This window comes from Erinaceus europaeus, chromosome 17 (assembly GCF_950295315.1).
Source record: "Erinaceus europaeus chromosome 17, mEriEur2.1, whole genome shotgun sequence".
NCBI lineage: Eukaryota > Metazoa > Chordata > Mammalia > Eulipotyphla > Erinaceidae > Erinaceus > Erinaceus europaeus.
In genome coordinates, this window is record NC_080178.1 from 64,984,533 (window position 1) to 65,009,521 (window position 24,989).

At 44.1% G+C, this 24,989-nt stretch overlaps 1 protein-coding gene across 1 annotated transcript in view; it reads right to left on the reverse strand.

The window, feature by feature from the left end:
- The window catches only part of NUP98 (nucleoporin 98 and 96 precursor), a 106,050-nt gene that overhangs the window by 80,619 nt on the left and 442 nt on the right, over window positions 1-24,989 (reverse strand). The window contains exons 2-4 of the mRNA XM_007527507.3: window positions 4,461-4,564; window positions 2,551-2,652; window positions 2,218-2,394 (exon numbers count right to left, since the gene is read on the reverse strand). Of these exons, the coding sequence (XP_007527569.2) occupies window positions 2,218-2,394; window positions 2,551-2,652; window positions 4,461-4,536 (355 nt within the window). The 5' untranslated portion in view covers window positions 4,537-4,564. The remainder of the gene's footprint in view (window positions 1-2,217; window positions 2,395-2,550; window positions 2,653-4,460; window positions 4,565-24,989) is intronic.

The following is a 24,989-nucleotide window of genomic DNA, read 5'->3' on the forward strand; positions in this document are numbered from 1 at the left end:
TGTGTGTGTGTGTGTGTGTGTATGTGTGTATGTGTACCTAGGTCACTAGGACCTTATACATATACAACTAAATCACACCCAGATTGAGTTTTTTCTTTTTACTTGGGGGGGGGGAAGAGAATCATCTGGAGCTTCCCTTAATGTCACAGCACTCTCGTGTGGTGCCAGGGCTGAAAACAGGCCACATACATGGCACGCATCCCCCTAGGTGAGCAACCCCTTGGCCTCCAGAACTGTCATTAATACACACATCCATGTGTGTGCATGTGGAGCCAGGGCCTCCCTTTTTATTTTATTTATTCATTCCCTTTTGTTGCCCTTGTTTTATTGTTGTGGTTATTACTGTTGTTGTTGCTGGATAGGACAGAAAAATTTAGAGAAAACAGGACGACAGAGGGGGAGAGAAAGATAGACACCTGCAGACCTGCTTCACTGCTTGTGAAGCAACTCCCCTGCAGGTGGGGAATCGGGGGCTCAAACCAGGATCTTTAGGATCTTTATGCAGGTCCTTGCACCTTGCACCACGTGTGCTTAACTCGCTGCACTACTGTCCAACTCCTGAGGGCCTTCCTTTTGTGATTTCACTGCTCTGGTCCAGTTTGTTTCTATCACCAGAGTACTGCTAAACTCTGGCTTTTGGTGGTATCAGGGACTAAATTTGAGATCTCAGAGCCTCAGGCAAAAACATCTTTTTGCACAACTATTATGCTATCTCCCTACTCTGGGCTGTTTTTTTCCCCTCATTATAGAGGAACAGAAGTCTTGCCTATAACCCTTCTCTTTCTCCCTCATGTATTCAAAAAAGGTGGTTCAGTGGATCAAGCACTAGACTCTTGAGCATGAGGTTCTGAGTTTGATCCCTGGCAGCACATGTACCAGACTGATGCCTGGTTCTTTCTCTCTCTCCTCCTGCCTTTCTCATTAATAACTAACTGGATAAAATCTTTAAAAAAAAAAGAAGTTTGCCAAGCACCAGTAAAGTCTTATGACCACCATGAATAAGTCACAATACTAGAGGAAGAGAGAAGGGGAAAAAAAAAAAAAAAAAACACCACATGCTCTGAGTCAGAATGATAGCTCTCACTGGGTACAGTGCCAAAACTGTCATGGACATAACTCAGCTTCAGGTTTGAAGCCCAACACATGGGAGCTGCTATAACTATGAAGAAGCTGAATTTGTGTGGCTGTTTCTCCTCCTCCTGCTCTGTATCTGAAAAAAAAAAAAAAAAAAAGCTGTAAAACAGCACGTGTGCAAGGAAGGAAGGAACTGTATGTTAAACTTACTAGTCTACTTGGGGGAAAAAAAAAACAAACCTAACAATAGACGTCTACATTGGTGACTATATATTTTACTAATTTAATGTTTCTTTCTAAACTCAAACTATAGAATTTAACACATGTTTTATCCCTGGCATCATTTATGCCACAGCTACTGAATAGTATTCTCATCTGATGGAAAATAAACTTCATTTTTTGGCCACTAAGGTTATAACCAGGGCTTGGTGCCAGCACTATTCTCAACGACTTTTTTTTTTTTTTTAAGAGAAAGAAAAATCTTGAGTCCCAGTACTACATGAGAGCATCACAGATGACCCAAGAAGCTAGAGCAGTGCTACTGTGTCTCTACTCATAATGGAACAATGAGTTGAGGAAAGTCACTCAGCAATGTTACTGAACATGAACAGTGGTTCTGGCACCTCATATAAATAACAAAATAAATATATCTTCTGTCTTAGTAGCCAAGATGCTATCCTGACTTGGTTTTGGTGCTTGTTTTACTGATTAGAGACAAAGAGAAACCAAGATGGAAGCTGGAGTCAGGGATGGGGGAGGGGAAAATATAGGCATCCCAGGGGGCTTGAACCTGAGTCCTTGCACATAGAAAGCTGTGCATACACCAGGTGGGCCGCCACCTGTCCCTTGACCTAGTTTTTCGTCTATACCCAGGTTTCTTTATCAGGTACTTCCCTCTATAGCTTATTCCTTAATACTAGCACTCTCCCCGTTTTTAAAAAGGATACATTTTTTCCATTTTTAAAAGAGATAATAAGCATCTCACCTCATTTCTAGCCTATTTAACACTTTGTCAAGTTTCCCTCTCCCTAGATTGCCATCTGATGAGGGGAAAGTTGCTAAGCAAAGAAAAAAGGAGAAAAGCAAATATTCAACACATATATCAAATGGTTAGCTGCTGAAATCCAGTGATGTCCTACTTACTCCCAAAACCAGTTGGTTTGTTTTGTGCAAAGGCATTGTTTTGGGATGAGAAGAGACTGGTTCCTGTGCTTGCAGTTCCAAATAAGCTATTTGATGTCCCTGTAGATGTGCCAAACCCAAAACCAGTACTTGTGGATGTGGCTGGCTGACTAAATGAATTGGTGCCAAATAATCCTCCTGGGAAGATGGAGAAGAAAAGAAACAGTTAAACAGACATACTGGCACTACTACATTACATCCTATACAAGTTACACTGGTCCCAGTCAGTGACAGAACCAGAAAAGTGTATAAGTTACAACTACAGATAAACTGGACTCCAATATAAGACCTTACCTGGCTTGGTTTGTGAATTTCCAAACAAGCCTCCAGTATTGTTGGTAGAACCAAACGCAGATGTTCCAAATGCCCCTCCACTAGTAGTACCAAAACCAGTATCTGAAAAAACAAAATGCAGGATCAGAATCAAATCTAAATTAGGTGACACAACAAAATAAAGAGCTGAATATTTCAATGTTCTCACTTACATGGCTATGGAATTAGTTTAGTGGAAAAGCCCAGGACTTGTGTGTGTAAAGGTCTCAGGTTCAATAGCTGGCAATGCATGTGCCAGAGTACCCCTCCACTGAAGTCCACCGGACCTTCTCTGCCCCTGCATACCCCATCTTACCATCTGTTTCCCCTACTTCACACTCTCATTATAAATAAAGTTAAAATTGGAAATTGGACCAGCAAGGAATACATGGGAATGGATATATACATATGCACACATATTTTTAAATACCTTCACCAACAATCTTAGAAAAAGCATGAAAACTGGGCTGGGCTGGGCTGGGCAGGGGAGACAGCAAAATGGTTCTGTAAGAGACTTTCATGCCTGAGACTCTGAGACCCCAGATTCAGTCATCAGCACCACCATAAGCCAGAGCTGAGCAGTGCTCTGGTGTGTCTCTCTGTATCTTCCTCTCTGCATCTCATCAAAATTGAGTAAATAGGGGAGTCGGGCGGTAGCGCAGCAGGTTAAGCGCAGGTGGCGCAAGCACAAGGACCAGCGTAAGGATCCCGGTTCGAGCCCCTGGCTCCCCACCTGCAAGGGGATCGCTTCATAGGCAGTGGAGCAGGTCTGCAGGTGTCTATCTTTCTCTCCCCCTCTCTGTCTTCCCCTCCTCTCTCCATTTCTCTCTGTCCTATCCAACAACGATGACATCAATAACAACAATAATGACTATAGCAATAAAACAAGGGCAACAAAAAGGAATAAATAAATATTTTTAATAATTGAGTAAATATTTTAAGAGAAAAGGTATGAAACTCATTAATTTACCACCATGTTCTTAGACAATTTTAACAAGAGCTTATCCTGATCATTTTTCAAGAAGACTTTATTGTGAAAACCCAAGTATTGTTGAGGGAAACAGGTTTTCCTGGCTAGAGGGGGTAGGGGTGGGGGTGCCACTTGCTCAGGGACTCAAAAGCCCTCCTGAGTGCTTCCAAGCTTCCTGATGTGCCCTCGAGGATAAGTGGTGCAGCTCTTTTAGGAAAAACCCTAATGGGCCTCCTCTCAAAAGTCAGGTCTATCATAGGAGAGTCAGAGGGACCCCATGAGTCAGGAAAGACAAATTTCAATAGCCAAGATGGACAGAAACATAAAAAGACATGCACAGTCACAGCCGCCACCACAGGCAGCGACCAGCCTGTCGCTGGGCAGCTCCTTTTCAGTATTTTCTTGTTTTTTTTAACCACAGCATTGATCAGCTCTGGCTTATCTTTCGGTATTGCCAAGGACTGAACCGGTGACTTAGGAGCCTCAAGCATGAGAGTCTCTTTGCATAACCATTATGCTATCTACCCCCACCCCAGGACAGTTCCTTTTATTTCATGTGTTGTTTCCCCCTACCCCCCCCCCAGGTTGTTGATGGACTCAAGAACCTTCAGGAACCTCAGTCACTGGTCCTTTACAACCAACTGAAACTGCAACTTTATAATCCCTTGGGTTATCTTGGGGCACTTTGCACCTCAACCCGTAATAGCAATAGTTGTTCTTGGTCAGTGCCTCTGGGGTTTTCAAGTTGCTGGGACTGGAAATTGTGCCCTAAATGATATCAAGGCCTGCAAGATCAGGTAACGTCCCGTGTCCTCCTAACCCTTACCTGCCCCTAACATTGTATATTAAATTCCTAACTGAACCTACACAGTGGACTTATTCTTAAGAATATTGATTTCCCCCCACGTTTTTAAAAACTTACTCTGTCCAAATGTGGAAGTTGTGCCAAAGCCACCTGTGCCACCCCCAAAGGGTGTTCCAAATGATTTATTAAACATCTTCAAAGTAAGTCCTTGCTTCAGAAAACTGACAAGAAAACACAACATTTTTAGGAGTTAGAGAATGGAAAACTGAATGATTCTACAAACTTAGCTAACTCTGTTTAAACCGTTAACATGATGACTCTCATTCAATATATAAAACTGTATGATGAAAAACATACACAACTGAGTTGAATTAGTACCATAATTTGAACTTAGAAATCAAGGGGTCAGGCAATGGTGCACATGGTTAAGTGCACACATTACAGTACACAAGGACCCAGGTTCAAGCCCCTAGTCCCCACCTGCAGGGGGAAAGCTTCATGAGTAGTGAAGCAGGGCTGCAGGGGTCTCTCTCCCTCTCTATCACTCCCTCCTTTCTCAATTTCTGGCTGTCTATATCCAATAAATAAAGATAATTTTTAAAAATTAAAAAAAAAACCTCAGAAATCAACAATCATCCCTTTAAAACAGTTTTCGACCTTTTTTAAAGAGTTACTTCCCCCTGACCCCCCCCCCTTTTCGTTCTACTATTTGGTAAGACAGAGAAAATGTGGGGGGGGGGGGAGATACCTGCACCACTGCGTCACCCACCATGAAGCATTCCTCTTGCAAGTGGGGACATGGGGCTTAGACTCAGATTCTTGTGCAGGGTAACATGTGAGCTCAACCAATGCACATGCCCTCAACCCTTCACCCTTCTTCTTTTTTTTAATTGATATCTCTTTTATTTATTTATTTATTTATTTTTTACCAAACCACTGCTCAGCTCTGGTTGATGGTGGTGCAGGGATTGAACCTGGGGCTTTGGAGCCTCAGGCATGAGGGTCTCTTTGCATACTCATTATGGCATCTATCTCCGTGCTTGATATCCCTTTTAAACGGAGGTCTTAACAGCGAGAGAGCTGGCTCAGTGGTAGTGCACAGGACTTGCATACATAAAGTTCCAAGCTGACTGCTGCACTTCACGTAGCAGAGTAGCAGAGTGATGTTCTTGTTTTTAGCCTTCCAACAATTTTTTTTAAGTAAAGTTATTTATGAGCAAAAGAGAAGAGAAACACAGCATCACTCTAGCATATATGATACAGGGATCAAACTCAGGCCCTCATGTTGAGAGTCCAACACTTTATCCACTGTGCCACCTCCTAGGTCACAAAATCTGTTTAAAAAGTAAATCCTGGATGGAAGAAATAACATAATGATTAAAAGAGACAGACTCTCAGGCCTGAGGTTCCAAAGTTGCAGATTCAATCCCCCACACAACCATAAACCACCATCAACCAGAGCAGGCCAGTGCTTTGGTAAAAAATGTAAATCCGGGGAGTAGTGCAGCGGGTTAAGCGCACGTGGCACAAAGCATTAATGGACCGGTGTAAGGGTACCAGTTCAAGCCCCCGGCTCCCCACCTGCAGGGGAGTCGATTCACAACCGGTGAAGCAAGTCTGCAGGTGTCTGTCTTTCTCTCCCCGTCTTCCCCTCCGCTCTCCATTTCTCTCTGTCCTATCTAACAACGATGACATCAAGAACAATAATAACTACAATAATAAAACAACAAGGGCAACAAAAGGGAAAACAAATATCAAAAAAGGAAGAAAGAAATCAAGATTTTTGGAAAGATACTCATGATTTTTTAACCAGAGCACTGCTGGAAACTGAACCTGGCGGTTGAGCTTCGGGCATATGAATTTTTATAATTGCTAGAAATCGTTTTTTCCCATCTCAAAACTGCTAGAAATTAAGAGTGGTTAATACAATCAATCCTTTGCTCTTCAAACAATTTTAATTTCCTGACTGCTAAAGTGTCACTGACTCACTGGAAAAAAGCTCCCATCTCCACTACTGCTCTACCAAGTAACAAATTTCATTTTCCCAAGTCTAGCTCAGACCTTGTCTATAAGCTTCCTAACTCCCTCCAGTCAGTCCCTCCTCTGGGTTTCCACAACACATTATGATTGTTTACACGTATCTATCTTGGTCCTGAATTCCTATGGCAGGCACTATGCTAACACCAATGACAAAGATCTCTTTTTACGACACAGCTATTTGTCCCAACTGCTAAAAAGAACAACCAGGAAGTCAGCACCCAGCTGTCAGTCCTCTTCAGAACTGCCTAAGCTGAAGAGTTACCTCAGGCAAAGTCATATCCACTTCCTAGGATAGCATGACCATTATAGTTATGTCCCCCTGACATAATGTGAGTTAACCAAAGTGTGGGCCAACAGTCAGAAGAGGGACAGCATCAGGGGACATACTATAATGGTCATGCCATTATGCCAGAGCCTCTGACATCCCAGGCTGAATCAATAAACCAGGACTGAGCAGTGATTTGGTTCACCCTAGGTTTTTTGTTTGTTTGTTTGTTTGTTTTGCCTCCAGGATTATTTTTGAGGCTGGTTGCCTGCACTATGAATCCACTGCTCCTAGAGGCTATTTTTTCCCTTTTGTTGCCCTTGTTTTTTGTCGTTGGTGTGGTTATTGTTATTGTTGTTGTATAGAACAGAGAGAAATCTAAAGAGGGAAAGACAGAGAGGATGACAGAAAGATAGATACCTGCAAACCTGCTTTACCGCTTGTGAAGTGACCCCTGCCCCCGCAGGTGGAGAGCAGGGGCTCGAACCAGGATCCTTACACCTGTCCTTGTGCTTTGCGCCATGTGCAGGGAGGTCACTTCATAAGCAATGAAACAGGTCTGCAGGTGTCTTTCTCTCCCTCTATCTTCCCCTCCCCTCTCATTTTCTCTGTCTTGTCAAAAATAAATAAATAAAAGGGGGGGAATCAGGAGGTAGCACAGCGGGTTAAGCGCAGGTGGCGCTAAGCACAAGGACCAGTGTAAGGATCCCAGTGTGAGCCCCCGGCTCCCCACCTGCAGGGGAGTTGTTTCACAGGCGGTGAAGCAGGTCTGCAGGTGTCTTTCTCTCTCTCTCTCTCTCTCTGTCTTCCCCTCCCCTCTCCATTTCTCTCTGTTCTATCCAATAACTACAACAATAAAACAACAAGGGCAACAAAAGGGAATAAATAAATAAATATTAAAAATAAGGAAAAAAAACACAAAAGCAGTGGATTCACAGAGCAGGCACCAGAACCCCAGTGATAACCCTGGAGGCAAAAAAAAAAAATAACCCTAGAGATTAAAATGTGGAAATTACTAAATCTATTCAAAACTAGATATCACACCTTCAAGTCTTTATTCTTTGTAATATATTAGCTAAACTGAAGGGAAAATCCTAGATTATTAGCTAACATCTGAGCTCTCACTATGTCCCAGGTACTGTTCTAAGTAAGCACCGTCTATAAATCATCCTGGGGCAGGGCAGTAGAGCACACACACTGCCATGTGCAAAGACATGGGCTCAAGTCCTCAGTCCCCACCTACAGGGGACGTTTCATAAGCAGTGCTGAGTGCTGCAGGTGTCTGTCCCCTATTCACTCTCAAGTACTCCGTCTTTATATAAAAAGGGGGGTGGTGACACCAGACGCCTTGGATTCATTATGCTGATACCGAGCCCAAGAGATTTCCTGAAACAACGAAGATAATCTCACATAAATCTTCCAAGCACCCAATACTTTTTAAAAATATTTATTTCCTTTTGTTGCCCTTGTTGTTTTATTGTTGTAGTTAGTGTTGTTGTTGATGTCATCATCACTGCATAGGACAGAGAGAAATGGAGAGAGGAGGGGAGCACAGAGGGGGTAAGGGAGATAGACACCTGCAGACCTGCTTCACCACTTGTGAAGCGACACCCCTGCAGGTGGGGAGTCCAGGCTCAAACTGGGATCCTTACGCTGGTCCTTGTGCTTTGCGCCACCTGTGCTACCACCCAACACCCATAATTTTTTTAAAAAAAACCATTAATGCACAAAATGAAGCCAAGGCACAACTTACCCAAGATTACAAAGCAACTGCTAATGCTAGAAGCTGTGCCACAAGAGCAGTGGAGTCACAGTGCAGGCACCTGGGGACAGGGTAGGTGGTATAGTGCTCAGAGAAAAACACTGGCAGCTAAAGGGAAGTAACTGTGCATCCAGGGGAAGCTGATAAAGCCAAATTTGGCAGTGTTGACTCAGCACTATCAAAGGAAAGAAACAGTTCTCTAGCAAACATGAGTGGTTTTATTACCAGCAAAATAGCCCATGGGGCTGGGGAAATATCTTAATTATGAAAATATCTTAATTTTTGAAAAAAAGACTTTCATGCCTGAGGGACCAAAGGTCCCAGGTTAAATCCCCAGCACCACTATAAGTGAGAACTGAGTGGTGCTCTGGAGTAAAATACATAAATAAAATAACATCCATTTAAAAAATGTAACTGAAGGGGCCGGGTGGTAGCGCACCTGGTTGAGCGCACATGTTACAATGCACAAGGACCCAGGTTCAAGTCCCCGGTCCCCACCTGCAGGGGGAAAGCTTCACCAGTGGTGAAGCAGTGCTGCAGGTGTCTCTGTCTCTCTTCCTCTCTATCCAACCCTCCCCTCTCGATTTCTGGTAGTCTCTAATCAATAAATAAAGATAATAAAAATTTTTTAAAATGTAACTGAACATATGTGAATTTGTAAGAAAGGCATCCCATGACCTTTACTATAAAGATGACTTCATCTATGTAGGAGTTTAATTATACTCAGAATGCTAATGCTTTTTTCATATAACACTTAAATAACACTGAAATAGGGCTGCTATACAAACAAAAGACAATGCTCTTAAATTCACTCTGCTCTCGGGAGTCGGGCAGTAGCATAGCCAGCGGGTTAAGCGCAGGTGGCGCAAGGCACAAGGACAGGCATAAGGATCCTGGTTCGAGCCCCTGGCTCCCCACCTGCAGGTGGTGAAGCAGGTCTGCAGGTGTCTATCTTTCTCTCCCCGTCTTCCCCTTCTCTCTTCATTTCTCTCTGTCCTAACAACGACATCAATAACAACAACAACAATAACTACAACAATAAAACAACAAGGGCAACAAAAAGGAATGAATACTTAAAAAAAACAAATTCACTCCGGGATAAGCGCAGGTGGCGCAAAGCACAAAGACTGGCATAAGGATCCCGGTTTGAGCCCTGGCTCCCTCCCACCTGCAGGGGAGTCGCTTCACAAGTGGTGAAGCAGGTCTGCAGGTGTCTCTCTCTCTCTCCCCCCTATGTCTTCCCCCTCCTCTCTCCATTTCTCTCTGTCCTATCCAACAACAACTACAACAATAAAACAACAAGGGCAACAAAAGGAATAAATAAAATATAGCAAAAAAATTCACTCTGCTCTCTATGCTCAGTCTTCTAATGAAAAATTCAGGTTGACTTAACAGACACCAGTAAGTACATATACTTGAGGAAACAGGTTCTAGCATATATGTCCACTATTCCCCACTGAAAACTGAAAGTCAATAAAAAAATATCCTCTTCATACATTCAAACCTTTTTAAGTTTTGTGGGCTCTGGCACAATGCTAAAAACCTTAGTTTTCCTCCAGAAAGTGGTGGGCAGATCCTGACATGAAGTTAACCACCTAACAACTGGCAACTTCTGTTATCTGAATGACTAAGCAGGCTTGCAGTTCTCTGACAACATAAAGTTACACAAGTGGGAAGTGACTTTTTTTCTTTCTACTTCACTAAATTCCTTTGGATGGACTCAGTAAAGAGCAAAAAACAAAAACAAACAAACAAAAAACCTGTGTGTCAGATAAATAGACTAGTACAATACTTTCCGAAGTCCTGCTTTTCAGTTTACAAATTACTTTTTCACAGTCTCTAGACTAGCCTTCACAAAATTACAAGGAAATACAGGGATTATCATTCAGTTACTGTTAAATTGGAGAGCAAAATAACCCGCTTTTTTTTCTTGAGTGATAGGTAGAATTCCATGATTATGAGACTAGCCTTATCTTAAACACCTAATATCAAAGTCCAACAAAACTATCTGCTATACTTGTCTTACAATATTGTGAGATTCCCATATCAAGTCTTATCGTTGGCTAATCTTTCTTTGTTTTCATTATCTTTATTTATTTATTGGATAGAGACAGCCAGTATTGAAAAGGAAGGGGTGATAGAGAGGGAGAGAGAGTGGTCCAGGAGGAGGAGCAATGGATAAAGTACTGGATTCTTCAAGCATGAGGTTCCAAGTTCAATCCTCGGCAGCACATGTACCAGAGTGATAACTGGTTCTTTCTCTCTCTCGTCCTATCTTTCTCATTAATAAGTAATATCTTTAATAAAAAAAAAATTTTTAAAAACCCTGTGAAGCTTTCCCCCTGCAGGTGGGGACTGGGTGTTCGAACCTGGGTCCTCATGCACTGTAGTATGCGCATTAACCACATGCACCACCACCCGGCCGGCCCCCCCATGGGCTAATCTTTCTAAAAATTACGTCTCCTTTTCTAAAAAGTGCTGCTCATGCCTAACTTAAAAATCTCTCAGAGTAAGGGGGCCAGGCAGTAGCGCAGTGGGTTAAGTGCACATGGCACAAAGAGCAAGGACTGGCCAAGGAATCCAGTTCGAGCCCCTGGTTCCCCACCTGCAGAGGGGTCACTTCACAAGTGATGAAGCAGGACTGCAGGTGTTTATTTCTCTCTCCCCCTGTCTTCCTTTCCTCTCCATTTCTCTCTGTCCTATCCAAAAACAATGACAGCATTAACAACAATAATAACAATAAACAACAAGGGCAACAAAAGGGGGAAAACAGCCTCCAGGAGGAGTAGATTCAGAGTGCAGGCCTGAGCCCTAGCGATAAACCTAGAGGCAAACAAACAAAAAAAAACCTCCTAGAGTAGACCTGTCAGACTCTTAGAATAAATTATTTCCCTCCTCTCTTCAAATCTTATTACATAAGCTTGTGACTCCCAGCTGTTTTAGTTATACATTTGTTGTTCTACCTGTTATTTGAAGCTGTTTGGTACTCTAATTAAAAAAAAAAAAAAATTTAAAAAAAAACCTTGATTTTGCTCTATTTCACCCACTTATATAAATCTGAACTAATCCAAAGACCTAATAGAGCTCCTTTTTCATAATGCTCAATACCATTTTTTCATCACATTAGAATAACAAACATTTTACAAACAAAATAGTAAGAAAGGATTCTAAATTGTACTGTGTCACTGAATTCTTACAACACATACCAAAAATGTACTTTAGGGATTTGGGAAGTGGCTCACCATTAAGTGTACATGAGTGAAGACCCTGGTTCAAGCCTCCAGTTCCCAGCTGCAGGGGAGAAGCTTCTCAAATGGTTGGAGTAGGGCTGCAGGTGTCTCTCTTACTTTCTGACCTTCTCTCCCCCTCTCCCATCTCTATTTCTGTCTCTATGAAATAAGAGAAAGTAACTAATGGTCCCTAGGAGAGATGTACTTCTTGCCTCAGTGATAATTCTGGTGGCAAAAATAAGAACAAATTAACTAAAATAAAGGTCTACCTCGAAAAATCCACTCTCACCTGAATGCCCTTGATAAAGGGCTAGAGAGAGGGCAGGGGGTAGATAGCATAACGGTTATGCAAAAAGACTCTCATGTCTGAGGCTCCAAAATCCCAGGTTCAATCCCCTGCACCAACCATAAGCCACAGCTGAGCAGCACTCTGGTTAAAAAAAAAAAAGTCAAGCTGGAGCAGTGGAGCCCCAGTGATAACGAGAGAATAAAAGAGGAGAGACAAGCACTTATCTCAGGCATACAAGTTCCGTGTTCTAATTAGCTAAGCAATCTACCTAGCCCTGTTATTTTTAAGAAAGCTGAACACCTATGTTCATAGCAGCACAATTCACAATAGCTAAAACCTGGAAGCAACCCAGGTAGGTGCCCAACAACAGATGAGTGGCTGAGAAAGCTGTGGTACATATACACAATGGAATACTGTGCAGCTATTAAAAACAATGGACCCACCTTCTCTGACCCATCTTGGACAGAGCTAGAAGGAATTATGTTAAATGAGCTAAGTCAGAAAGATAAAGATGAGTATGGGATGATCCCACTCATCAACAGAAGTTGAGAAAGAAGAACAGAAAGGGAAACTAAAAGCAGGATTTGACTAAATTGAAAGTAGGGCACCAAAGTAAAAACCCTGTGTGTGTGTGTGTGGGGGGGGTGGACATTCGGCTTCCCAGGACGGCAGGGGGGCGAGGGTGGGGGTGGGTGGGTGAAATGTGACATAGTCTTTTGGTGGTGGGAATGGTGTTTATATACACTCCTAATAAACTGTAGTCATATAAATCACTATTTAATTAATATGAGAGGGGAAAATTCATTGTATGTCTCCAACTTTTTAAAACACAGACTGAATCTTTTTAATACATAGGCTGAGTCTTTGATATGTTGACTCTCTCAAAAGCCTAGACCAGGGAGAACAGAAGCAACTGGTGGCACAGCTATATACAAGATGCTGGGTACTATACAGCAAACCCTAACAAAGGGGCATTTCAAAGTTAACCCAATCACCAATGTGATGATAACAATAACTGTCCATTGTCTTCTTGAACCTTAAGACAGCAGGAACCCCATATTTCCATTATAGAGCCTATATTTCTCTCAGTCCTGGAACCTTAGGGTGGGGAGCACTTTCCTGCATGCTTCTCTCATTTCATATCAATAATATTGCATCTGCCGATCGCAACCTACTCAACGCAACGAGTGCCACCCCAGCATGCTTCACTTCAGACTGTGTCCAGAGACTTCAGGTGTGGAATGACAACCCTTCAGCTTCATTACTCAGGTGAGACCTTTCCTTTCATAGTATTCTCTAATTCCATTCCAGGTGGTCCACTTCTTAACAAAGTCCCAAAACCTTGATATAGACCAGGTCCCCTGAGATAGAACATATGTTCACACGTATACATAAACTATAAATTTCAGGCAAAATATATACCTGAAAGCAGAAATACACAATACTCTGCAGTGAGTTTCCCCCAACACTTCATCTGCACTATTCCAGCCTTCAGGTCCATAATGGTTCAACAATTTGTTTGGCTTTACATGTTAACTCTCTTTTCAGCCACCAGGTTCCAGATGCTAGCAAGATGCTGACCAGACTTCTCTGGACAGACATCAATATGTCCTGGAGCTCCGGTTCCCCAGAGCCCCACCCTACTAGGGAAAGAGAGAGACAGACTGGGAGTATGGATTGACCTGTCAACGCCCATGATCAGCGGGGAAGCAATTACAGAAGCCAGACCTTCCACCTTCTACAACCCCCACAATGACCTTGGGTCCATACTCCCAGAGGGATAGAGAATGGGAAAGCTATCAGGGGAGGGGATGGGATAATATAGAGACCAGGTGGTGGGAATTGTGTAGAGTTGTACCCCTCCTATCCTACGATTTTGTTAATGTCTCCTTTTTTTAATAAATAAATAAATAAATAAATAAATAAATAAATAAATAAATAAGAAAGATGAATTAGTAGGTCAGGCAGTGGCACACCTGGTTAAACCCACACCCTACAGTGAGCAGAGACCCAGATTCAAGCCTAGTCCCCACCTGTAGGGGGGTCACTTCACAGGAAGTGAAGCGGGTCTGCAGGTGTTTATCTTTCTCTCCACCTCTGTCTTCCCCTACTCTCTTGATTACTGTCTGTCCTATCCAACTACAAGACAACAATAAAACAATAATAACAACAATGATAAACAAAGGCAACAAAAGGGAAAAATAGCCTCCAGGAGCAGTGGATTCCTTCGTAGTACAGGCACCAAGCCCCAGCGATAACCCTGGAAGCAATAAATAAATAAATAAAATCTTAAAATCTTAAAAAAAAAAGAAATCTGAATTAGCTGATTTTCTCATGGATCACTATACTTATTAAATAAATAAACAAGCAAACAAACATGGATGATGAGACTGGGGGCCGGGGTGGCACATCCAGTTAAGTGCACATATATCTATGCACAAGGACCCAGGTTCAAGCTCCTGCTCCCTACCTGCAGGGGGAAATTTCCTGAGCAGTGAAGCAGGTCTGCATATGTTTATCTTTCTCCCTAGCTCCCCTGCCCCTCTCAATTTCTCTGTCCTATGCAATAAAATGAAAAAAAATTTCATAGTGCAAGAACCAAACCCCAGAAATTACTCTTTGAGGGGGAAAAAGGGATTAAAAACAAAAAGCCCTATGTTTCCTGGGACCTCACCTCTCCAGAGCCCTACCCCACTAAAGATAAAAACAGACAGGCTGGATGATGGATGAGCCTGCCAACATCCATGTCCAGAAGAGAAACAATTAGAAAAGCCAGAACTCCCACCTTTTACACCCCATAAAGAATTCTGATTTAGGGGCAGGGGTAGATAGCATAATGGTTATGCAAACAGACTGTCATGCTTGAAGCTTCAAAGTCTCAGGTTCAATCCCCTACACCACTGTAAACCAGAGCTGATCAGTGTTCTTGGTAAAAAAAAAAAAAAAATTATATCTATATCTATATATATCTGATTTTGGTCCATACCCCAGAGGGGGAAAAATGTTAGGGGAAGATAACCAGAGGGCTCTGAACTCAATTCAATCAAGACCCAGAAAGTGAAGAGAGTAAAAAAGGACATTCAGAAGTATTAACAGATATAGGCAAGACCATAGAAAAAAATGGGCAAAGGGGCCAGGCAGTGGTGCACAGTGCACAAGGACCCAGGTTCAAGTACCTGGTCCCCAACTGCAGAAGGAAAGCTTCATGTGTGGTGAAGAAAAGCTGCATGTGTCTCTCTGTCTCTTTCCCTATCTCCCTGCCCCATCAATTTCTCTCTGTCCAATAATACAACCCTTGCCATGTGCGCTTAGCCTGCTGTGTTACCGCCCAGCCCTCTTGCAGCCATTTTTTCTTTCTTTCTTTTTTTAACTGGATAGGACAGAAAGAAATTGAGAGAGGGAGGGGGAGATAGAGAGGGAAAGAGAGAGATAATGGTCTGGGAGGTAGTGCAATGGATAAAGCATTCGACTCTCAACCATGAGGTCCCAAGTTCAATCCCCAGCAGCACATATACCAGAGTGCTATCTGGCTCTTTCTATCTCTTCTATATTTCTCATTAATAAATAAATAAAATCTTAAAAAAAAAAAAAAGAAGAGAGAGAGATACTTGCAGGTGGGGAGCCTGGGCTCAAACCTGGGTTCTTGCACTTTGTACTATGTGCATGTAACCCAATGTGCTACTGCCCAACCCCTGTGAACTAGTGATTTCCAAACGACCAATGCAAGTTGCAAAAATCATACACAGGTAAAAAATATTGCTCTAAGTTTAAGAGAGGTGCCAGTGATGTAGATGGTTCAATTTAGTACAGAACTTGGATATGATCTCCCTGGCAACACACAAGGTATTATTTGGTCTTTCTCAAATATTATAAATAAATAAATGCGCTGTAGAGGTAGTATAATGTTTATGCAAAAGCACTTATGGGGCCAGGTGGTGGTGGCTCACCTGGTTGAACACACATTACCATGTGCAAAGGAGCCAGTTTCAAGCCCTCAGTCCCCATCTGCAGGAGGAGAGCTATGCAAATGTAAAACAAAGAAAAGAACCCTCATGTCTGAAGTTCTGAGGTCCTAGGTTCAATCCCCAGTAACACTGTAAGTCAGAGCTAAGTGTATTCTGGGGAAAGAAAATGAGTGGAGAAGCAGGCATGATAGCACATCCGGTGGGGTGAGCCCCTTGCCATTCACAAGACCTAGGTTTGAACCCCAGATGCCAGGGGCCAGCCTCGACAGGTCACTAGGGTCCCTGAAGGATGAGGGCGAGGCACATCAGCTGCTTCAGGAGCAGGAGAGAGGCATCTTGCTTTCTCTCCGCAGAGCTTTCTTATGTTTTCCACCCCGATGCAACATTCATTATTTTCGCAGAATTCTTTGCACAACTGTTTACCAGAAAATTCATTTAAGCAGTTAATAATACAAACTTTTATTGTTACCTATTGATCTATAAATTATAAGCTATTTTTCTTGAGCAAGCTTCTTGGAATATCATGAGGTTGCTGTAAAGCATCTATTTTTTTTTTAATTTATTCCCCTTGTTTTACTGTTGTAGTTATTATTGTTATTCATGTTGGTGTTGTTGGATAGAACAGAGAAAAATGGAGAGAAGAGAAAGCTAGACACCTGCAGGCAGACCTGCTTCACCCCCTGTGAAGTGACTGCACCTACAGGTGGGGATCCTTACACCAGTCCTTGCAACTTTGCACCACCTGCTCTTAACCCACTGAGCTACCGCCCAACTCCCCTATTTTTTTTTTTTTGCCTCCAGGGTTATTGCTGGGCCTGCACTAAGAATCCACTGCTCCTGGAGGCTATTTTTCCATTTTGTTGCCCTTGTTGTAGTTATTACCTGCTGTTGTTGGATAGGATAGAGAAAAACAAGAGAGACTGGACAGACAGAGAGGAGAGGAGAAAGATAAGACACTTGCAGACCTGCTTCACCACCTGTGAGGCGACCCCTGCAGGTGGGGAGCTGGGGGCTCGAACCAATAGGATCCTTAATGTCGTCCCTTGCACTTTGCGCCATTTGCGCTCAACAGGCTGCACTACCGCCCAGCCCCAGCATCTATTGTTTCTAAAAGGTCAGTTTCTACAAAGCAAGTTATCTTGTTTATAGCCTCTCGATTAATGTCTATTTATGAACTCTTCTGTTTCAGGTAAGCGATAGATGTCACATCCCTGCCTTTCATAGTATTTATTTAATATTTTTTAATATTTAATTATTTTCACTTTGTTGCCCTTTTTTTGTTCTAGTTATTGTTACTGATGTCGTCATTGGATAGGACAGAGAGAAATGGAGAGAGGAGGGGGAGACAAAGAGGGGGAGAGAAAGACAGACACCTGCAGACCTGCTTCACCGTCTGTGAAGCGACTCCCCTGCAGGTGGGGAGCCGGGGGCTGGAACCAGGATCCTTCCGCCTGTTCTTGCGCTTTGCACCACGTGCTCTTAACCCGCTGCACTACTGCTGGACTCCCCACAGTATTTATTAACCTGTTTAATGGTATCCATTTTCTGTTCTTGGGAAAGCAAACACCAAGGGGGACGGGACCTTGCTAGTCTATTTAGAAATGGCAACTTATTAACCTCGACCCATTTGCCCTTAATGTTTAACCACCTGACCACAGTATTCATCACAGATGCCTGTACACCGAAGTAGGTGTACTTTGTGTAGGGGACAGTTGGTAAGGGTCCTTATACTTTGGGGAAAACCACAGTCTACCGCCTATTCTATAAGCTACCTAAGGCAGCACTTGTGCCGTGGGAAAAACCCAGCGCTCTCTGTATTTCTCCTGGCCTTTTCTGCCAGGGATGTAGGTACTGGGGAGCAAATAATTCTTTCAGTCAGCTTATCTGAAAACTGGCCAACTGTTATGTTTTGGACCTCTTTAGTCTGGGGAGGTCTTTAAGGGTTGGGTTTTTTGCTAAACAGCATTCCCTTATGGAACTTTCTTTTTCCTCAGGTGTCATTTGGAAATAACCAATATGTCCTATAAAATAGCCAATAATACCCAATGCTAACAATATGAGTAATGGAACAAAAAGGCAGAGTGGTGTCGGTTCAGTCCAGGGCCTCTCACCTTGCGGAGGTCCCCACCATGCTTGGACCTTGTCAGACAGCTGGTGTGACATCGCCTTCGCCACCCAGAACCATATGGAAACAATATAGCACACCAAAAGATGATTTTCTTTCCTATTCTACATGTAAAAGTGAAAAAGTCATCCGAGGGGTGCGAGGTGATGGCGCACCTGGTTAAGCACACAGGTTAAAAATGTGCCCCAGATGGGATCGGGTTAAATGCACGCGGCGCCAAGCGCGAGGACCGCATAAGGATCTCCTTGAAGCCGCCGGCTCCCCACCTGCAGGGGAGTCGCTTCACAAGTAGTGAAGCAGGTCTGCAGGTGTCTATCTTTCTCTCCCCGTCTTCTCCTCTCTCCATTTCTCTCTGTCCTGCCCAACAACGATGATATCATCAACAACAACAATTATAACTACAACAATAAAACAAGGGCAGCTCTTTGGCTGCTGCCGCTGCTTCTCCTGTGGTCAGAAGCATGTCAGCAGAGCCAGGTATCGCATATGGCTACTGCTCCTGGAACTGGACACGTGTGACTCCGCTAGCCGGTGAACTTTTAGACCCCTCTACAGCCATGAACAACCTTTGCCAGAGCTGATAATTGTTTATCTTATGGGACTAAACTTTTGATAACTATACTCAGACTTCATGGACCTAGAGTACTTCGTAACCTTTCATGATAAGTGCTTATTTTGCCTTTTACCTGTTTCACCCTAATAAACCTTGTATTGTGTTAAAAAAAAAGGGAGTCAGGTTAAGCGCAAGTGGCGCAAAGCGTTAATGGACCGGCATAAGGATCCCAGTTCAAGCCCCCGGCTCCCCACCTGCAGAGGAGTTGCTTTACAGGCGATGAAGCAGGTCTGCAGGTGTCTCTCTCTCTCTCCCCCTGTCTTCCCCTCCTCTCTCCATTTCTCTCTGTCCTATCCAACAACATCAATAACAACAACAATAACTACAACAATAAAACAACAAAGGCAAAAAAAGGGAATAAAATTTTTAAAAAGGGAATAAATATATAGTTTTTCAAATGTGCCCCCAGTTCCCACCTGCAGGGGGAAAGCTTTGCAAGTGGTGAAGCAGTGCTGCAGGTGTCTCTCACTCGCTCACTCTCCTCTCTTGATTTCTAGCTTTCTCTGACCAATCAATAAGTACAATTTTTTTAAATGAAAAAAAAAAAAAAAAGTAAGAGTCAGCCCAGGAGCAATGGAGAATCACTTGTATGTGGCCTCAGTGGGGGTTGGGGGTAATTAATTAAAAGAAAAATTTTGCAGCCCAGAGGTGGCAGCGGATACAATGCTGGACTTGAAGCATGATCCTGAACTCAATCTCTACCTTGCATGTGCCAGAATGATACTCTGGCTCTCTCTCATTAATATATAAAAAATTATATACTTATTTATTGGATTGCACTTGGTTAAGTGTACATGTACAATACACAAGGGTCTAGGTTCAAGTCCCTGCTCCCTGCCTGCAGGGGGGGGAGCTCTGTAAGCAGCAGAATCAGATCTGCAAGTTACTCTCTCTCTCCCTCCTCTCTCAATTTCTCTGTTCTATCCAATAAAAAAAAAAAATATACTGCCAAGAGCAGTGGATTCATAGTGCAGGCACTGAACGTTCACCCAGTGATTTTGCAGGCCAAAAAAAGTTTTAAAAAAAATTATGGGAAAAGGGCAGGCGTACATAGCATAATGGTTATGCAAAGAGACTCTCAAAGTTACTCTCAAATGGTTATGCAAAGAGACCCTGAGGGTCCAAAGTCCCAGGTTCAGTCCCCTGCACCACCATAAGCCAGAGCTGAGCAGTGCTCTGGTGTTTCTCTCTGTCTTTCTCTCTCTTCATCTTATTCAAAAATAAAAAAATAAAATACTTTTAAAAAATTGTTAAATCGGGGAGTCAGGCTGTAGCGCAGTGGGTTAAGCGCAGGTGGCGCAAAGCACAAGGACCGGCATAAGGATCCCGGTTCGAGCCCCGGCTCCCCACCTGCAGGGAAGTCGCTTCACAGGCGGTGAAGCAGGTCTGCAGGTGTCTATCTTTCTCTCTCCTCCTCTCTGTCTTCCCCTCCTCTCTCCATTTCTCTCTGTCCTATCCAACAACAATAACTACAACAATAAAAACAACAAGGGCAACAAAAGGGAATAAATAAAAATAAATATTAAAAAAAAGAAAAAAAATTGTTAAATCGTGGGAAAAAAAGAAAATTTTTATATCCAACTGGTTCCTAGTTTGATTTCAGTACTAAAGTGTTGCTCTGGCTTGTCTCTCTCCCTCTCTGGTCTCATGTGAATCACTCTCTTATCTGTATTAAACAAAAAATGATTTTTTTAACTTGTTTTGTTTACCAGAGCACTACTTAACCCTGGTTTAAAAAATAATAATAATGGCAACGGCAACAAAATGAAAGAAATGGCCTCCAGGAGCAGTGGATTTGTGGTGCAGGCACCAAGCCCCCGCAATAACACTTGAGGTAAAAAAAAAAAAAATCATTTATCCATTTTTTCAAAAATTTTTTTTTATTAATTTTTTTTATTTTTGAGAGAGATGCAGAGAGAGAGAGAGAAACACCAGAGCACTGCTCAGCTCAGGCTTATAGTGGTGTGGGGGATTGAGCCTGGGATTTAGGAGCCTCAGGCATGAGAGTCTGTTTGCATAACCATTATGCTGTCTCCCCCGCCCCCATTTATCCACTTATTAAAGAGATTTGGAGCTTACTGTTCTGTACAATGTCAAAGGTCAAACTCAGGACCTTGATCATTCGACCTGCTGTACCACCTCTTGAACCACAGAAAGTAAATAGGGTAAGACTGGCAAATAACTTTTAGATAATGTTTTGCTTTACCACATGCAAGACCCAAGTTCAAGCCCAGCCCACTCTGAATTTCAGTGCTGCAGTGTCTTTCCTTCTATTTCTTTTCTTTCAATTTTTTAAATTTCTTTATCTTTTTATTTATTCCCTTTTGTTGTCCTTGTTTTATTGTTGTAGTCATTACTGTTGTTATTGATGTCGTTGTTGGATAGGACAGAGAGAAATGGAGAGAGGAGGGGAAGACAGAGGAGGAGAGAAAGACACCTGCAGACCTGTTTCACTGCTTGTGAAGCCATTCCCTTGCAGGTGGGGAGCCAGGGGCTCGAACCGGGATCCTCATACTGGTCCTTGCGCTTTGTGCCACGTATGCTTAACCCACTGTGCTACCACCCAACTCCCTTTATTTCTTATTGGATAGAGACAGAGAGAAATTGAGAGGGAAAGGGAGATAGAGAAGGAGACAGACACCTGCAGCACTGCTTCACCACTCAGGAAGCTTTCCCCCTGCAGGTGAGGACTAGGGGCTCGAACATGGTCCTTGTGCAATGAAGTATGTGCGCTCAGCCCGGTAGCCACTCCTCCTCTGTTTCTATATGAAAAGTCAATCTAGAATAAAGGCCCAGAGGCTGGGAAGAAAAGGAAAAAAAAAAGTTGTTTTTTTTTTTGCTTTCCTTCTGTAAGGAGGGGTGGGAGAACCCTACCAGGCTCAACCAGTGAGACAAATTTACCATGCTGTATATGTATGGCTCAAGTACAAACCCCGAACAGACTGACGTGCCAAAGCCCATGTCCGGCAGAGAATACAGAAGTCAGACCTCCTACCTTCTGTATCCCCATAAAAGAATTTTGGTCCATACTGGGGGGGAGGGGGTTTGTTAGGGGAAAATGACTACAGGGCTCTGAAACCCAACTCCATTAGGACCCATAGTGAAAAGAGGGAAAAATGAAAGACATTTGGAAGTAGTTATAGATACTGATGTGATTTAGAAGGCAGGACCATAGAAAAAAATGAGCAGAAACATATATACAGTTATAGAAATGAGTCAATCCAGGGAGTCGGGTGGTAGCACAGCAGGTTAAGCACACTGGTGCAAAGCACGCGGACCAGTGTAAGGATCCTGGTTCGAGTCCCTGGCTCCCCACCTACAGGAGAGTGGCTTCACAAGCAGTGAAGCAGGTCTGCAAGAGTCTGTCTTTCTCTCCCCCTCTCTATCTTCCCCTGCTCTCTCCATTTCTCTCTGTCCTATCCAACAACGACGACATCAACAACAATAACTACAACAATTAAAAAAAAGGGGGGCAACAAAAGGGAATAGATAAATATTAAAAAAAAAAAAAAAGAAAGAAGAGTCAATCCATGTCTATCCTTGAGAGAACCAATGCAGTTTCCAATGGAGAGAATGGGGACACAGAACTCTGATGGTGGGAATGGTGTGGAACTGTACCCCTATTATTGTGTAATTCTGTAAAATCATTAAGAGAAAAAAGTACAAACCCCCCTACTCCACGTGGCACATGGGGAGGGTCTGGCAATGTGGTGTCTATCTGGAATGAAAAAGTTAGGTGGGGGAGATGGCATAATGGTTACGGAGACTCTCATATGCCTGCAGCTCCAAAGTCCCAGGTTCAATCCCCCATAACAGTGTAAATCAGAGCTCTAGTAAAAATAATAATAAATAAATTAGCTGGGTGTGGTCAAGATGCTCATGTGAGTGGTCCGGGAGGTAGCGCAGTGATAAAGCTTTGGACTCTCAAGCATGAGGTCCTGAGTTCAATCCCTGGCAGCACATGTACCAGAATGGTGTCTGGTTCTTTCTCTCTCCTCCTCTCTTTCTCATAAATAAAAATCTTAAACAAATAAATAAATAAAAAGATACTCATGTGAAATCAAGAAAAGAGTGGTCCAGGTCGTGTGCAGTGTATAAAGTATGAGTTTCCAAGTTTGCTCCCTGCCATCACATGTGACAGTGGTGCTCTGGTTCTCTTTCTCTCATTTAGACATCTTCAGTGGGGCGTCGGGCGGTGGCGCAAAGCACGGGTTTGAGCCCCCGGCTCCCCACCTGCAGGGGAGTTGCTTCACTGGTGGTGAAGCAGGTCTGCAAGTGTCTTTCTCTCCCCCTCTCTGTCTTCCCCTCCTCTCTCCATTTCTCTCTGTCCTGTCCAACAACGAACAACATAAACAATGGTAATAACGATGACCACAACAACAAGGGCAACAAAAAAGGGGGGGGAAATGGCCTCCAAGAGCTGTGGATTCATGGTGCAGCCACCGAGCCCAGCAATAACCCTGGAGGAAAAAAAAAAGAAAAGAAATCTTCAGTGGTTCGGGAGGTGGCGCAGTGGATAAAGCATTGGACTCTCAAGCATGAGGTCCTGAGTTCAATCCCTGGCAGCATATGTACCAGAGTAATATCTGGTTCTTTCTCTCTCCTCCTATCTTTCTCATGATTAAATAAATAAAATTTTTTTAAATCTTATAAAAAAAGAAATCTTCAAAAAATAAAATAAAATAAATTAATAACAAGTGGCTCCCAGCTCTGCACAGAAAACAGCAGTCAAGGATTGGCAGGATATCAATAGCTCACCCAGATGGTGCACCTGCTTTGTCATGCGCAGTGGAGGAAGCTTCAGTGCTATGGTCTTTCCCAAGCTCCCACTGTGTCCCTGTCTATCTGTAATAAGCTGACCCAGAGCACTGAAGCTCCAGTGATGACAAAAATAAGTAACATTCGTGTGCGTGTGTGTAAGATAAAGACTAAAAGGGGCCGAGTGGTGGCATACCTGGTTGAGCACACATTACAATGCTTAAGGACGCAGGTTCGGTTCGAGCCCCCCGTCCCCACCTGCAGGGGGAAAGTCATGAGTGACGAGGCAGAGCTGCAGGTGTCTCTCTCTTTCCCTCTCAATTTCTGGCTGCTTCTAGCCAATAAATAAATTAAAATTTTTTTTCAAAAAAAAGATAAAGACTAAAGACAGAGGCAGAAAGAGTTAGATCACAATGAACCTTCCTTCCTTCAATGCAGTGGGAGGGAGCCGGGTTCGAGCCCGAACAGCACGCTGGCAACTACTGATATTCCACCAGTCCTCTCTGCTGGTGATTTCAACATCTCAACTTCTCCCACCAAACTCACACAACACAAACTAGCCAGCCTGTCACAGGACACAATCACTGCTTGCTCTTTCCTTCCAGTTAAGTCTCTTCTTCCAAAACGCTGGGAGATTCGACTATCTCAGCTTATTCCGCTACAACACTTGGAATCCTAAGCCGGACAGGAACGTGTCCGTCGGTCTTTCCAGCCCTGTCCGTGTACTCTGTCCCGCTTTCTGCCCCTGCACTGTGGGCTCCCTAACTGGACCCGCAGAGTCACCGCCGGCGCTGGGACATTTGCTACGGGCGACGACGGGCCGATGGCCTGCTTTCCTCATTTGTGCCCAACACTTCACATCACTTTCTTTTTCTTTCTTTCTTTCTTTCTCTCTAGCGCAGCCCATGAGGACACTTGGGCCCTGATGAAATGGGGATCCCTAGCGAGGCGGCCACGGGACCCAGACCCTCGGCGGCGGCGGGAGCCCCGGGCCGACCCCGCCCCGGAGCGTGCGGCCAGGACGGTGTTGGCGGCCGCCCGGGCCCTTGGCGGGGCCTCGGCTGCTCCAGCTTTTCAACCTGCCGCCGACCGCCGCGGGGGGGTGGCCACAGGGACCCCGAAACCGCATCTGCCAGAAGCTCGCGCTTCACGTCCACCACGTGGGGCCCGAGAAGAGTCGCCGCGCACAGCCACCTCCCTTCTCGGAGACTTTTTGTTTTTTTCCCTTGAAACCCAAACAAACTCCCGACCCAGCCATTCTTAAGCCACGGGCGAGTAAATCGTCCCGAGCAGAAGAGACAGCGGGGAGCACAGTCGAGCCCGGTCTACACGGCGGCCGGGGGGTCCCCGAGGGGAGGGGCGGCCGCCGGCGCAATGAATGAGGGCGGCCGGACAAATGGAGGTTCTCACAGAGGCGGCGGCGGCGGCGGGGACCGGGGACCGGGGACCGGGGACCGGGGACCGGGGCTGCCCGGCCCAGACCTCCCCGACCTAACGTCTCCCGCCCCGCGGCGCCCGCCCAGACCCGGGGCCCAGGGTCGCCAGCCCCGCCCCTCCATCCCCTCCCTCCGGGCGGAAGGTGCGCGCCCCGGCGCGGGG